The following is a 17,500-nucleotide window of genomic DNA, read 5'->3' as shown; positions in this document are numbered from 1 at the left end:
AAGGCGGTGAATACGCTTATCTGGGTGTGTGGGCACAGACCCTGTCCCTAAGCAACCCCCCCCGCGAAAAGCACACACACACACACACACACACACACACACACACACACACACACACACACACACACACACACACACACACACACACACACACACACACACACACACACACACACACACACACACACACAAAGCCCTGGCTCCGGTCCACGGTGATGTCATCCCCTGTGTAGGACATGGTGTCGTGCTCTGCAACACGGCGGACTGTAAATGGGCGTCACTGTTATTCTTTTTGGGGGAAGGGGTGTATTTAACCATGAGGTTATCAGTGAGCCGTCTATAGTTTATGGGATTTTCCTTTTTAATTCTGATCGTTTAATTTTTTCTTCCATTGTTTTGTTTCATACCGAATATATGAAAACATGAAAAAAATACTTTTTTTAAATTAAAAGTCTGGGACAAATAAACTCTTTCATCCTTGGGATTTCTGCCTGAGGGGGAACGCACTGGATTCATCTCCATAATGAAAGTGTAAGCAACAGAAAGGGAAATGGGAGACAACCCCTATTTATATACAAATATGTATAAAGAAAACACCACATGTTTGATATAAATAGCCGTGATCGTTTAAAACGTTTCATGGCGTTTACATGTGACTGTCGGCTCTATGCTCTATCGATCGATAAAATTGATACACAAAATCGTTCCCAAAACCACTTCATCCCAATTCATCTGCCTCTCATTTTGTAAAAGTCCTTGCTGAGTGTATTGTTTACGTGTCCACAGAGTGACTTTCCCTGATTTAGGTAAATCTTCTCATGGACTGACTTGCTCCCTTCTAAGATTCTAGAACACCCGTAATCCAGGGACATTGGGCCGTGTTCCAAACACCCTTCTGCTGTTCCTGGTGGAGGCCACGCCCTGCAGCCGCTTTGTTCGCCGAGCCCACCTATGAATATGCATAAGTGGGCGGGGCCACGCTCACTGAGCTGCTGGGGCCCCGAAGCCTACAGGAAATAATATTCAAATCCTTTAAGGGAGACGGGATTACACTAGAAAATAGACGCACACACGCTCCATAATGTGACAATGTGTTTTTAAGACTTCAACATTTCTCTCTCTTTATTTCCCCCTCACATAAAAACACAGACTGAATCCATCTGCTGCAGTTTAACGTCCGGCCCACACCCCAGGGATGGGGAAGGGAGCCGAGATTGGAATACCTTAATTTATTACCCGTTTAATAAAGAAGCTGAACAAGCATTTATCCGGTGAGAAAGAGACTTCCACATCCCATAAAAAAACCCTGAGATTCCACATGATCAATCTTCCCAGAATCCCAACCTTCCTGGCCCCAGATCCAGCCCTGAAGCATTGGTTTATGTGTTTGTGTGCAGATGGCCACAGCCCCAGCAGTGTGCATGCATGAGATTTCACTGAGCACAGTCATCAACGTCTCCCACCCCATTCAGATGCCCGGGCGTTAGAACACATAATGATTCGATTGACCCACAAACCACAAGAAAGCGGGACCCAGCCGGCCGTGGTGAACCTTTTCTCAGCCTCTAAGACTGCTTCGTTATGTCGGAGGGGGTCCCGATACGACGTCCATTGTAGGTGAAAGAATGTCCTTATCGTAAAATGAGTGGCCAAGTGGCGATCCCAACACGCTGAGATCATATCGGATCGGTACAACCCACCAGATACAACAAAGAGGGTGCTCTTATGCTACATTATGGCCAGTCCTGGGACGATGACATCATCAGAGAATGACATCGCCTTGAGCTCCAGGTGGCAAGCATGCATACACACACACAACTGCACACGCATGCACACACACACACACACCCAAGGTGCTTACTCAAAGTCACTCCAGCTGGACCCTGCAACACACACACACTCCATCTGGCACCAAGAGAGATGCACACACACCCTCCGTCCACACATAGACAACATGACATATGTGTCAAGTGTACCAGAGAATAAAAGGCTGGCCAAGAAGTTGATCAATGATGATCATAATGAATCATAATGATACAGCAGCCAGCTTAGCCTTAGAGAGGAAAGTGGGAGAGAGACAGCTCCGCCTAATAGAGAGGAGGGGGAGGGGGAGATAGAGACACACACACAGATACAGAAAGAGGGGAAGAGACAGAGACAGAGACAGAGAGAGCTGAGCCTGAGAGAGGGAGGGGGAGAGAGAAAGAAAGAGAAAGAAAGAGAGAGAGAGACACACACACACACACAAAGGGGGGAAGAGAGAGATAGAGAGACATAGAGAGTCAGGGCAAGGGAGAGAGAGAGAGAGCGACAGAGAAAGCGGAAGACAGAGAGAGAGAGAGGGAGAGAAGAGAGACGGTGGTCTTTGAGTGAGCAGCCCAGCAGAAGGTAATGGAGGCATAGGGCCCCCCAGGGGCCGCGCTGACAGCATGTTGTGCCTCCACCTCTAAAGGTGGAGGATGAATATAAAGACATTGAGGCAGAGCCCGACACACACACACAGGTTAATATGACCTGATATACATAATAATTAGAAACAAATATGTGTATACAAAAACATTAATAATAGTATACAAATATATTTTTAAAAGATCATTATAATTAGTTGATTATTGGATTAAATAAATCCAATAATCAAATAATGAATATATAAAGAAAAATAAATATTGTTTATATCTATATATAACTGGATACATTCATATGTTGGATCGCACATTTCCATTTAAACAAATAAAAGCAACAGTTCCTAAGAATATACGATTTAAACATGAAATGTTGATCTTTAAGGCAGAATTACAATCAATCATATGAGGAGACAGCATTTGCACTGTTTAGACTTTGTCGTAAATACTTTGAAAGTGGTGACAAAGCAGGCAAAATGCTAGCCTTAAGGTTAAAACAATTACTGAATCGGCATTCAATTTCACATATATGTAAAAGAGGTCATCTTCGAGCAAACACAAATCAATACAGCTTTCAGAGAATATTATTCAAAACTTTATCAGACAGAAGGTCCCATAAACGAGTAAGAGATGGAATCTTTCTTTCAGGACATCTCCCTACCAACTTTAAAAGAAATGTTAGAGGTACTTGTTACAGAAATGGAAATATTCTCAGCTTTGAAAGCTTTCCCAACTGAGAAAGCACCAGGCAATGATGTCTTTATCATAGAACTTCATAAATGCCTCAAACATAACTTATCTCCACTTCTTACTTTACTATTCAACAATATATTAACTAACCACTCTATGCCAATGACTATGTGCCAAGCAACTATCTCACTGTTGCCTGAGCCCGGTAAGGATCATTGTCAAATGACTAATTTTCGCCCTATAAGTATGTTAAATAACGATTAGAAGCTAGGGTTAGTTTGCTAAAATTCTTGCTATGCGCATGGAGACCGCCATTTCCCCATTGATCCATCTTAATCAAGTAGGATTTATTAAAGGTAGACTTGCTTCCAACAATATAAGAAGACTCTTCCAAGTAATGGCGACAGCCAGTGCTGGATGCTGAGAAAGCCTTTCATAGGGTAGAGTGGCATCATTTGTTTTGCGTTATGTCAAAATTTGGTTTTGATCCAGTTATTATTAGCTTGGTGAAGGCCCTCTATAAAAACCCTAGTGCTTCAATTAAAACTAATGGAACTATATCTGAACCTTTCCAACTCCTAAGATCTACCAGACAGAGTTGTCCCGCCTCACCAGCACTCTTTATTTTGGCCTTAGAACCTCTAGTATGTGCTATCAGAGCAGAGAGGAAAATCACTGGTATCCAGATTGGGGTTCATGATTTTAAAGCTAATCTATTTGCTGATGACTTGTTATTAACACAATACACACAATACACAACCACATCAGTCAATCCCTCAAGTGATGAAATTAATTTAGGTTTTTGGGAAGTTTTCCCATTAAATCATAAGCCATCCCATTAAATCATATGACCTATTCTTCACACCTTGGTTCAGCCCCCATTCAATGGAAGCCACAAGGTATGAGATATCTAGGAATCAACATTAAGGTAGGAAATTTTTGATTTAAATGGCCCTCTCCTCCTTAATACAATTAGGGAGGACATTAAGAGATGACAGTTCTACCCATTCCATTATGGGGCAGAGCAGCAAGTACTGAAAATGAATATTTTACCAAGATTATTATTTCTTATATCAGCAATTCCTCTTAAATTCCCTCTTTACTGGTTCAAAGAAATTAATAAATTATCCTCAGATTTCTAGTGGAGTAATAAAAAACCAAGAATCAGCTACAAACGATTATCCAGACCGAGGAAAGGAGGGGGATTGTGCGTCCCAGATGTTTATTCTTACTATCTTGCTTATAATGCTAGGTTTCCTTTGATGTGGGCCTATACAGGCCAGAGTGAGTTAGGGAGTTGGAAATGGGTTGAGGAAAATTTTTTAGCCAACCAAGACAAATCTTTCTCCTTAACCGCTTTATGGTATTACTCTAAAACCAATTTGAAAATAGTCAATCCTCTTATTACATTTTCTTGTGAGGTAGTGAAAATTATACAGAAGCATCTCCCTTTCAATGGAGCATACTTACCATCATGCCCTATATGGAGTAACCCCGTATTAAAAGTGGGTGGTAAAACATTAACAAACAAATCATGGCAACATAGAGGTATAAACCAAGTGGGTCAGATAGTGACAGATGGTTATATGGTACCCTTTAATGTCTTAAAAACACAATATGATTTAAAAGACGTCGACTTTTTTGCATATTTACAATTAAAATCAATTTTGGGGTTAGTTATTTCAAAATAACCCATAGTACAGGATATAGATTTGGACAAAAAACTGAGGGAGATTGCATCAGGGAGGAGAACAGTGTCAAGGTTAAATGAGTTGTTGACCACTGCATCCTTTGACAGCCTATCCTCTATTCAACACAAATGGGAGCAGGACTTGGGCATACCCCTGAGCAATGCACAGTGGGATACTGTTACCAAAAACACAACAGCCTTATCCAAATGTGATTAAGATTTTTCTTAAGATTAAGAAAATTCTTCAAATAAAAATTTTGCACAGGGCTTAGATAACACCAAGCAAATTAAAGAAAATAAACAAGTCCCTCTCCCATTTGTGTTGGCATTTGGGTTAGGGTTAGGGTTGATACATCTAATGTGGCATTGCCCCTCAGTAAGGAGTTTTTGTCTTCTGTTCTGAAAGTGAAAATACCACTCTGCCCACTAATTTGCCTTTTAGGCAGTAAAGTAGAAAATATTGAGACAACTCTTACGCAACACACCATAGCTTAAGCCTTTTTGTCAGTTAAACGAATCATTATGTTGATTTGGAAAATACATAAACCAAATTGCTTCAACATAGACAATTGGTTAAAGGACTTTATGGATCTCCTGTCAATGGAACGTGCAATATCAGTCCTCAATTGAATTAATTTATTGAATATTATGGATCTGCCCATGTCCCCCCATGTTGTACTGTGTATTGTTTTGTAATGTCCTGTGAGTTTGTTATCTTATGATGTATGTATATGGGGTTTGTGATTGTTTTGTTTCTTTGTTTTTTTGTTTTTGTTTCTTTTTGGTTCATTTTTTTTTGTTTAAGAAAATAATAAAAAATCTAAAAAGGAAGAAAAGCAACAGTTTAGTGGCATGAAGCACTGGGACAACTCAGCAGTCTGAGACGCCAGGGGCCTTCTGAGACTTTGCACGTGGAGCCTGTTTATACTGCTGTCCTCCTGGCTGTCTCCGTACAGGGATGTGGTGACACAAAGCAAACATTTCACGTGGCTGGCCTGGTGACCTCAACACACGGGGAGCATGTGAGCTAACAGCTGAGCTGCAGCCCTCCACGCTGTCCGAGTCTCACACTCAGCTCCATGAGGACATTTGATGCGAGTGTGTGTTTCAAGGTTACAATATGTGATGCGTTTCGGTCCTGCTCAGAGTGCATATCGTGGGGTAGATGTATGAAATAGAAGTTCAAGCCATGCGTTGAAGCTGCGTTGAGTTTATTTACAAAACACTGCAGCACCGTGAGACAAGAATAACGACGGAAACTAACATAAAACAAACAAGACTCTTGACCCGAGTCAACTGGGACTTAACCATCACCTCTCCTCCACCCAATGAAGCCATCCAGGCTTTAAACCCATGTCAAAGGTTGCAATACTAACAGTGCCCTGTGCTACTTATCTCTGATAGGACCCTGAACCAGGAACCAGCACTTTGGACCGATGAGTTCCTCTAGTTAAAGTTACAAAGAGGGTCTTCTGTGTCCACAACAACAGGACTTCCTGTGTTTATTTACAACCCTGAAGGCCTGAAGGATCATGATGTTAACCCTGGATTGAGTGGTTTCTTTAATGTGTGTGATATACCATGGATCGCTTGAGGCGCATGAACCCATGCATTTGCATGACAAAGCAGACAAAGCAGAGTCATTCAGTATTGGGTGGCAGTCAAACGGTCTCGTGGCCCCACCTAACAACATTGCAGATTTAGAATATTGCAATATTGATTAAATAAATTTAGCTCATGTTTATTTATAATGCCTTTCAACATGTCACCCTTGCTTACTCACTACATGCACACACACACACACACACACACACACACACACTTAGATAAACCCTGGAGCAAAAATTCAAAAAATTGATTTCCTTTCACGAAAGTTTGGACATTTATGCATATAATCATTGCTGTGTAGGCGATTTAGGATACAGATCACTAGCCAACTGCACCCAGAATTAAAACAGCTACATCATCATGCTTAGAGTAGTGGAAGTTGCAAAATATCCAAATGCTATTACTAATGATATCAACAAGAATAAAACCAAAACAAACACCCCTGAGAGAAAAGGAGCATTTTAAATCAACTCTATTAAGCTATAATTAAACTGTAGGCCATTGTATTTCTTTGGCAATGGAAGATAGAGGTGTGTGTGTGTGTGTGTGTGTGTGTGTGTGTGTGTGTGGATCAAAAGCATTCCTCTGGAGACGAGAGCGGCAACGGAAGACGGCTCGTTCGCTGCCAGTGACATTCAACCTCAGGATCCGAGCGACAACATCTCTGAGCCTCTCAACACATACCATTACTTCCCCTCACTAACTCCTTCCGCTTCCTGTGCAACCCCTCTCCCTCTCCGTGCACTCTGGCCCTGCACTCTGGTTCGTGCACGGGGACCAACAACAGGAAGCTCTCCAGACACAATGGCCGACATGCACGACTTCGAGCGGACTTGTGGTTTAAGACTGTGTCACTCATGTATGAACAGAAAAACAATGTCTCGTACTCAGCGTGTTACGTCTTTATACACTTTACCTCACCAAACATCAACATCACATTTACATCCATGTACATGTGCGGTCTTGGTCATAGGGTCCAATGCCACTGGGGATTTCTACGCTGTGCGTCCACTACAGGACATCAAAAGGGTCCTTGAGTGGAACGGCCCAGAGGCCAGGGAGGGCTTTGACCCATCTTCCGTTCAAGAGAGGGTTTGTAAACACTGTAAGCTCTCAGAAGAGTCCTCACAGTTGGGGATACGACGCTGTGGGATAAGACACTGCTGTAGTTCATTTGACTGCTTTAACCAGTAATTACACTGATCATACAGACATAAACTGCGCAATGTTCCTTGTGGCGGGAAGCGCATGTGAGGTGTGCCAGATGTCAGTGTGGGACTCACTATTACACTCACTATTTGAATGGTTACTATGGTTTCATTTAAAGGTGAACACATCATCGCAGCTTTAGAAGCTTCGAGCTGGTTTTGCTTACCTTTCCATAGTCGGTCGTGACCACCAGGGAGATCTCGTCACACGAGTTCACGGTGGACGGTAGGAGCAGCTCTTTGTGTCTCAGCCAGACACGGGAACCCTGGGGAGCAGAGAGCCAGGAGCACGTTAGCGACACATTGGGACAGACAAGGTTACGAGGATACAGGGCAGCACAGATGATGATTCTGTGTTCTGAAGAATCACCCAGATACAGTGGCGACAGCAGAGCGACAGCAGAGCGAGTGAGGAAACGATTGGCCAAATAACAGAGGAGTGCGGTGACTGTCATAATAAGAATCTCCAAAATCAGGCAATAATAAGCGGTTGGATCACGTTGATTACATGAATCACTTAGAGAGGAGCTGCAGGGAAGGACAGGATTAGTACAATGTGTCAGTGAACAATGGCAATCAGCGCAATAAATCACACTCAAATCCCGGCTTCTATTTCCATTCACAGTATCTCGGAAAAAGCTAAGGTTCAACCAGCATCATAAATAAAGATATAAATATATATATGTACTTGCCACCCCGCTGTATAAGTCTGAACTTCACCTCCATTGCTTCCTGAGTCTCCCTCACTTTCCACTCCCTCATTATCCTCCTCCTCCACCAGTATATGTCATGACTACCAAGTAAAGTACCACATCACCGCTCCTCACTGGCACTGCTGCTGCCTTCTCTTCGACCACAGACCACCGCAGTGTGGCGTGGGAAAGCTGTTCTGCAGGCCGACATGCAGGCCTGGGGCGTGTCAGAGACCCAGGCTAACACTCAGGATCTCTGGAGGAGACTGGGGATCTCTGGAGGAGTCTCAGGACCTCTGGGAGAGAGTTAGGATCCCTCGAAGAGACTCAGGATCTCTGGAGGAGACTCAGGATCTCTGGAGTAGACCCAGGATCTCTAGAGGAGACTCTGGATCTCTGAGGGAGACTCTGGATCTCTGGAGGGGACTCAGGATCTCTAGAGGAGACTCAGGATCTCTAGAGGAGACTCAGGATCTCTGAGGGAGACTCATCCATGCCTTATCCAACATGGCTGCTTTCAGTCTGGTTCTCCGTCCAAACTGCCCTCAGCAAAGCATCCATGCTGTTAAGGTCAGTCTGGCCTCCTGTGTTGAGCCAGACCAGGAGAGACACGCCTTCTCGGCCCAGGTTTGCTAGGCACTCAATAAAACAACAGGAATCCGGGGCTGATTGCCCAGACAGTCATTTCCTACCAGCTCAGAAGGACATATTTATAGCACAGCAAGACTGACCATTACCGGCAATGGCTGCCGGTAATTCCCTGACGCAGGGTGTAACCGTTTGCCAGTGTGAGACGCTTGACCATGCAGGGGGGCTTTCCCTGCCATGTTTTTATAACAGTAACAGTCACTGCTTGAAATTAGTCCCTTCTCTCTCTGAAATAACATCCCAGACGCCTGCAGTCTGAGGAGGAATGCTGAGTTAAGATGGTAAGAATAGTAAGAATAGCATAAAGGAGGATATACAGAATGGAACAGCCAAAGCTATCGCTTGAAATGCATGGTATTTGGTGGTGTGTCTGATTGCTCCAACAACATTCATCATCACAAATAACACCGACGAGATGGAGAGAGGGAGAGGGAGAGGGAGGGGGAGAGACAGAGAGAGTCCTGTTGTGTCCAACAGGGCATAAAACTGAAGCGATCAATAGGCCTGGTCCCCACTCCCAGATATCAATCCTCATTAACTATTAACAGCAGGCTGCCACCACACACACACACACACACACACACACACACACACACACACACACACACACACACACACACACACACACACACACACACACACACACACACACACACACACACACACACACACACACACACACACACACACACTTGTTTCTGTGCAACACAGAATGATGTAAGGGTTCCAAGCAAGGATGACAATGGTTTTGTGAAGGAGAGCTGAAGATCACATGGAATCCAGTATCGGTGACGAGTCCGACACACTAACACAAACACACACACACACACGCTCCAAAGATAACTAAACGCTGAACCCAGATCATTGAGCATGAATGAATCCTAAACAGTTCATCAACATGACCTTCAAACACCAGGGTGACACCGTCTCCTCTTTATATAGTGTGTAACACTGGCTCTGTTGTAGGGATAGCCACGGTCACTCTGGCGGTCTGAAAACCTACTTCTACCATCTCTCTCGCTCTCATATAGAGCAGAGCTAAATGTAGCTCGCCCAGGTCTCTGGAGGGTCCCTGAGTGGGTTAGAGGAGGGTCGTAAAGGATTTAGAGGTGGCGAACAAGAGAGAGAGAGAGAGAGAGAGAGAGAGAGAGAGAGAGAGAGAGAGAGAGAGAGAGAGAGAGAGAGAGAGAGAGAGAGAGAGAGAGAGAGAGAGAGAGAGAGAGAGAGGAAGGGTATGGGCACCCAGATCCCGTGACATGGAGAAATGTTTCTTCTGGATAATCTTGTGATTTAAATTCATAACGCACCACTACACTACTTAAGTCTTGAAGGACATAACGGTAACATTCAAAACTGTTCCAAAATTATGATTAGGCCTTGAAAAAAAAGTATTGCAGTATACATGCATACAAAAAAACTTGAATTGTTTCAAAATGCTTCATTATTTTTACTTAAATTAAATTAAATTAAAATGTAACTGGCAGGGGTGGAATCAGCAAACCAAAAAAGTAGACGTAGAAGAGCTCATGAAACATGTTCATGAATGGTGGTTTGTGAAACAGGTCGTGACTTCACACCTGCTACATGTGTCTCTACTGTACCCGCACCGGTCTCTGTCCGTACCGGGAGCCCAGCAGCCCACTGGGCCTGATCAGCGGAGAGCCGAGTCACGTGTGACGTTCACCAGCGGTTCAAACCAGGGGGAAATTAAAACCGTTTAGTCGGCGGATTATTAGAAGATCCGTCGCGGTTACATAACTGGACATTAGAGCGGCGGAATTTCGGTCGCACATGGCTGCTAACACACGTCATCACTGCACAGTCGGTCATCGTCTTGTAGGGCCTGGGCTTGTGTATGCTGATAGAGATTAAGTAAGGGCGGAGGTGGATGCTGGGTTACTGTTTAAATACATTGTTGCTTTTAATGTTTCATAGACTAGGATGGCTTGCAAGTTCAGACAGAAACATGAGTAATATAATATACCCTCCACATACCATACAGGTGTGTGTAAACAGGATTCAATGGCAAGTGTTATTATTTGTGTGTGTGTGTGTGTGTGTGTGTGTGTGTGTGTGTGTGTGTGTGTGTGTGCGTGCATGAAAAGGATTCAACGGCAAGTGTTATTATTTGTGTGTGTGTGTGTGTGTGTGTGTGTTCCGGTTGGTGTGTGTGTGTATGCGCGTGTGTTATAAAAGCCAACAGAAAGGAGTAGTTCGGAGCGAGAAGGTTGCCCATTGTCTCAGCAACAGATGGTGGTGCAAACAGCAACTCCACCCCCCCCCCCGCCAGACCCCACCCTCTGCCGTTCTACCACTGAACCGGGATAAAGGGTCCCGGCCCAGGGGTTAACCGGGCGGAAACACCCCAAACAAAGACCAGCTGGGACCAACAGGGACATGGGTGTCAATCCACACACACACACACACACACACACACACACACACACACGACTTCACTTGCTTACCAGCCACAGCGCAGCTGAGGACTCTCAAATCGACCAATGAAGCGTCTCGATCTGTGCTCACGTGATACCAGGACAGGAACCCAGTCATTGTAGAAATGACAGTGTTCTTTTTCATGAAGAGGGAGGGAGGGCGGGGGGTCATTAACAGGCCTCAGGTTGACAACCTCACTGGCTTCCTGTCATCTGACGTTTTGATTGGTCCATTAAAGAAAGGCGCTGTTGACAGGCCGCTATAGCAGCTCACATGCAGGAGACCGGCCCCTGACGGACAGACCGGCCCCTGACAGACAGCCCGTCGCCCTTCGTCACGCCCTCCGACAGAAGACACCGTTCGGACGCAGGGCCACCCAATCCCCCTGGCCACGGGCCCGAGGGCATCCGGCTCTGGATTGGCTGACGAGGGCAGCGTGAATATTAAGAGGAGTCAGGAGTCGCCAGGCGCCAGCGGGCCCTTTCTCCGCGGGCCAGCTGAGCACGCGCCCGGGCCGTATCAGGTGATCCCATCAGCCCCGGGACAAAGAAAACTAATCAACTCGACATGACGTCCTGGACACGGCCGGACGGGCCTGATGTGATAAGACGGTGTGTGTGTGTGTGTGTGTGTGTGTGTGTGTGTGTGTGTGTGTGTGTGTGTGTGTGTGTGTGTGTGTGTGTACAGACCCTGTCTACCCAGGGTCTGTAGTGCACTAGACTGCTGGGTGAAGACCCCAAGACCCCCAGGCTTAAGAGGTGGGGGGTTATGTCCTTGGCCTTCAACAAGCTCTCAATTAGCTTTGTGCTTCTGCCAGGCAGGAGGCTCCACAGAAGAACATTCCTCCGGGCGCGTGCAGAACGACTGAGAAGGAGAACTCCGTTCCTCTCATTCCACGAGGTTGACTCCAAAGCTTCAAGTGGTTAATCAGTATCACAGAGAAATCAGTCATTAAAGCCTTTTCATCAGTCATCGATATTTCTCCCCCCCCCCTGTGATTCCTCTTTCAATTAGATAGAAAGGGTTTGTTATTGCGAGCTGTTACTTGGAAAATCTTGGGTTGGATTGAAATAATTTAAAACCAACCACCCTTGTCCAATAAATCAGACAAAGTCTCCCGGTCCGTCTCCCTTCACTGGCAGCTGTCCACACTACATCTCTCTCTCATATTCCCCTCCATTCCGCCGGCTCAATTTGCACATCAATTGCTGCGACGCAGCAGCATTTACATGACAAAGCCGAGGCCCACTTCCAAGTCACAAGCCAATGACCCCTCAGGAACCTCCTCACACGGGCAGATGTGCAGTCCAGCGCACACACACACACACACACACACACACCCAACTGATTGAGATGCAGTGTGGAAGACAAGTGGTGTGTGTGTGTGTGTGTGTGTGTGTGTGTGTGTGTGTGTGTGTGTGTGTGTGTGTGTGTGTGTGTGTGTGTGTGTGTGTGTGTGTGTGTGTGTGTGTGCGCGCGCACGCACACACGTGTGTCCGCGTGTGTGTCTGAGTGTGTGTGTTTGTGTGGCCCTGTACTAAATCGGGTACAATACCCATCCCAGTGCAGTGCCACACATGAATAATGCCACAGTGGAAACACACTTTCCCTCCGCGGCGGAGAGGAGAAACCGAAAGCGCCGCGGCCCCAACACAGGATCTGGTTGTTGGCTCTGGATAAAAAAGGCCCCGCGCCAAAATCAGGGATTTGGCCCCAAACCGACTAAAGAGCTGAGTGAGTGGAATCTGCCGAGATTAAAACTAGAGGGCAGACCCGGGCAGGGACAGAACCCTGCTTTAAGTTCGCCTCAGGTCTCTGTTGGCAGATCCCTGTGTTCCCTCTCTGAAACAGGTTTTAAACCCTGGTTCCACAGTGCCTGAGCAAACACACCTGGACTCTCATTGTGCACAACATGCCGAACATACACGTACTTAGATTATCTTCAACCTCAGTAATGAAGGGAAATGATGGCTGAATGGCTCTCTGAACCCAAAACAACCTGGTAAATGCAATCCCATTTACCTCTCAAAACAACCAGTTATAATAGAGAATAACACCAACATTAAGATAGATTGCTATTGCAATTTAGACAAGTTCTCTCTGGGGTCTCCGGCCATTGTTATCCCTACCGTGCTTCTCCCTGGGCTGGTTCTGGGGCCCGGCCATGGGGGGTATAGCCATGTGGGGCCCAACCATGTGGGGAATGGCCATGTGGGGACGTAGCATGTGGGCTGCATGCGACAGCGCTAGGATCACATGATCTAAGGCCACCTTCAGCATCTGTGTTGGGTGCAGCATGAATTAATAATGGGATGGGGAGCAGCTGAGCAGGAGTCGGCTAATGGTGGAGGAGTGGTCCCCAAGGGGCTACTGGGAACGCGTGTGTGTGTGTGTGTGTGTGTGTGTGTGTGTGTGTGTTTGTGTGTGTTGCTGCAAGGGGGGGTTCCAGGGCTTCCCCCAACTCATTTGGGAGGCAGAGGGAGAGCGAGGGAGAGGGCGAGGGAGGAGGCGAGGGAGGGGCTGAGGGGGCGACAGAGACTGAGGAAAGGATGGCGAATAAGAGGAGTGGCTCATTAACTGTTGTTGACTCTTAGGAACCATGTGACATCTCCTCCGCCTCCTCCTCCCTCTCCCCCTCCTCACTCTCCTCATCCTCCCTCCCTCTCCTCCTCCTCCTCCTCCCTCTCCTCCTCCTCCTCTTCTCCTCCTCCCTCTCCCTCCCGTTGTAGTGAATATAAACTCAGGATTCAGCTCGGAGGCAGAATGCTCTTGAGTCTAGACTGGGAAGAGGACGGCTGCCATGTTTTCTCCGCCCACAACGAGCGACGTCATTGATTTCCTCATCGGAAGGTTGGTGTCTGGGGAGGAGATGGATGTGGTCACTAAAGGTTGATAATGAAATAAAATCAATCTCATGCAATCGTCGCCTTGACAACGTGTCTACCTCGCCTCCTTTCTAATCCCTTTTTTCAATCCGCATTTTGAATTGCACATTGGATGGGTTGATTAAATTATCTGTGCGTGCGTGCGTGCGTGCGTTCGTGCGTGCGTGCGCCCATGGCAGAGACACATGCATATATGAAGGACTTACGGCAGCTTGCCAGTGGTGTTATAAACTGACAGGTCACACAACACCGGAACCAGCTCATCAGGGTCTCCGGAGGCGTGTTCTGTGTTGGCGTGTGCATGTGTGTGTACGTACGTGTGTGTATGTGTGCCTCTGATGCAGCTATACGCCCTGTTGTTAATGAGCCCCATGTTTAAAACCCATGCATATAATTAACATCCCAAATGAACATAACAAATCAGGCTTGCCTGAGAGCATGTTGAGATGCACTTCCTGGGCTGCAGGTTATCCCCTCTTGAACCGTCCTATCAGCCGTGTGCAGTCGTACGAGCGGACCCGCTCCTATACTTGCAGGATTAGAGCATCTTTTGTTTACAGAGAGCTCCTTGAGCTTAAGGGTCGTGCCGGTCTTGGTGATAAACCTCTGGAACCTCCTCCTGGCTTCACTCTGACACTCTGACTAATTTGTCAAAATTACTTTGCTGTGCCGTTTCTGTCGTAGACGATTTAGCATGAGCGCAAATGGGTGAGCGCAAGCGCGACCACAAATGTATACAATAGCAATATAGCACTTTGGTCTTTTGGAATCAATGCCCATCAGTATGGAGTTTTTTTGTGTTGTTTGTGGACAAAAAGACAGTGAAAACTTTAGACGACAATGTCTTACCACTAAGATCCACATGCTACTGCTATTGTTGTGTTTGTGTTGAGTTTTGGCAGAATCTGTACCACAAAATCCTTTTGAATTACGTTACATTGGTAACGTAATTCGGATTTAGTGAAGCCAGGAGAGATGTTACGATGGTTTGCACACCAGAATGGTGCGACTGTTGAAGATGAGATTGTTCCAGATGTGTTGCCCTGCGCTGGGTCCTCAGCTTAGAGTGGTGTAGCAGCAGCATGAGCAGGAGTTGAGCTGCTTTCTCTCCCTCTCTAATCAGCTCCTATCTGGGCCTCCATCATCTCCCCAGGGATGGAGCACACAGCAGCAGGGGGTCCCGCAACTATCCCAGGAATGCCCCCCTGTCAGGATGGGTTGGCCTGCGGTGTCTGTGCGTGTGTGTATTTCTGTATGTAGTCTACGTTACTCTGACTTCTTCTTTTGTCAACATGTTTCTCACTTACTTCTTGACAGTATCATTGCTCCTTCCATTTTCATTCACAAGTATTGTACTGTAGTTGGACTATCAACAATAAACAAGGAAAGGACTTGGCTTCATCGTCTCATACAGTAGAGAACACACACATCCCAGCGGATATCGTTAGCCCAGCAGGGTCACTCTAATACAGCTGCGAAGGCTGCCACACACGCCTTCCTAATCCTGCCGTCGGTTCATGGACAGGAATGTAGGTTCTGACTCAGATTAGTTCCTGCTGTGAACGCGATGTCATTAAGCACCACGGCACCAGTTAAAGGTTTGACTCTCATAATATAGTATGAGGGTCTTGCAGACTGGCCCAGCGGGGTGCCCCTCTACAACCACACCCCACCCACCCCACCCCCTAGTCCAACACCTGCAGAGGTAATCTCTCCACCGGGACACCCGCATTTTAAGGTCAATTTTTTCACTAAAGGCTTTATTTCCATTACATTACAGTTCAGTACTTAAACTCCATATGTAGTATGTATTTTCCCCTCTCACTACCAGTGTCACACACACACACACACACACACACACACACACACACACACACACACACACACACACACACACACACACACACACACACACACACACACACACACACACACACACACAGACAGACTGGTCGACCAGTGTGCTGTAATAGGCTGTCTTTGCGCTCGGTAATCGCAGGGTTTCTAAAAGATGGAAAGTCAACATCTGGGTTGGGAGCAGTAATCACAGGTCAGACGGGTTATTAAACTGCAGGGTAGATTGACGTTTGGATGCAGACTGTGGGATTTAGACTCATTACACGTCCAGCAGGAGGAGAGTGTCAGGTAGGCCTGCCAAGAGGAGCGATGCCCAGCTACACATACGCAGAGTGGGTGGCGAAAAACAGGCCGACTTTAATCTTCTCCGAGGGCATCTCCTGGAATAAAAACGTTATAAACACATGCGGTAAATCTACTCCAAGACGGATAGGTGTTCCAGGGCTTACTTCACTGAGTTGGATCTTTTGGAAGGGATGAAGACAATGGCAGACACTGAGGGTCCAAAAGCATGACTTGTATATACGACTGTGAACGTAAATGGAAAATCCGCCCCAAACAGTCTGTGGTTGGTGACACGGTGTCTCCACAACAGCAATAGACATTACATGTAGAGGAACAGTTCAAAATACACACCCGACATCTCACCCTCCATTTTGAAAAGGTCTCTCAATACCAGGAGAGTAAATATGTAATATGAATATATCTCAGTGTTTAATGTATATGTAAAGGGCTTGGTCTATGGAAAGCATGTTGATTACTGATTTGAATTTGTTTTTTGTTAAACAAATACATTTGCCTTCTAAGCCATGATGCGACAGCATGGTGGGTCATTTATCGGTAAGCCTTCTATTTTAATACTATCAGTAGTTTCTCCCCCAAGCATAAAATAAAATGAAAACAGGTGAAGGTCCTAAGGGAAGCTATTCTAGTGCCGTTCTATTAAAGGTTTTATTTATACAGGTATTTTAAAAGGTGTGACCGACAAACTAGCTGAGGAAGTGTTACTGAAGTCCATGATGTGTGTGTGTGTGTGTGTGTGTGTGTGTGTGTGTGTGTGTGTGTGTGTGTGTGTGTGTGTGTGTGTGTGTGTGTGTGTGTGTGTGTGTGTGTGTGTGTGTGTGTGTGTGTGTGTGTGTTTTCAGTGATGAAACCAGCTGACTGCGCGCCCCCCCCTTCCAACCCTCTGTCTCGTCTTGGGACACTTGAGACTCCGACACCGAGGGTGGGGCACCCCCGGGAACCAGGGTCCCCCCAGTAGAGGTCAAGTATGCAGCCCGGGCCTGGCCCTTTGGTCCTGAGATGACTCACAGATAGGGCCATAGGGGCGTTGATCATCAGTATCCAGTAGATAAAACGTAAACGATCCACGCTCCTGGTTGTC

The 17,500-nt window shown here is 46.2% G+C and overlaps 1 protein-coding gene across 1 annotated transcript in view; it reads right to left on the bottom strand.

Moving 5' to 3' along the window:
* The window catches only part of myo10l3 (myosin X, like 3), a 63,504-nt gene that overhangs the window by 41,583 nt on the left and 4,421 nt on the right, over positions 1–17,500 (bottom strand). The window contains exon 2 of the mRNA XM_084478951.1: positions 7,766–7,864. Coding sequence (XP_084335077.1) covers positions 7,766–7,864 — 99 coding nt within the window. The remainder of the gene's footprint in view (positions 1–7,765; positions 7,865–17,500) is intronic.

Source organism: Micromesistius poutassou, assembly GCF_964030765.1.
Source record: "Micromesistius poutassou genome assembly, chromosome: 14".
Taxonomy (NCBI): domain Eukaryota; kingdom Metazoa; phylum Chordata; class Actinopteri; order Gadiformes; family Gadidae; genus Micromesistius; species Micromesistius poutassou.
The sequence above is the reverse complement of the archived record's forward strand: the minus strand, read 5'-3'. Positions and strand labels throughout refer to the sequence as shown.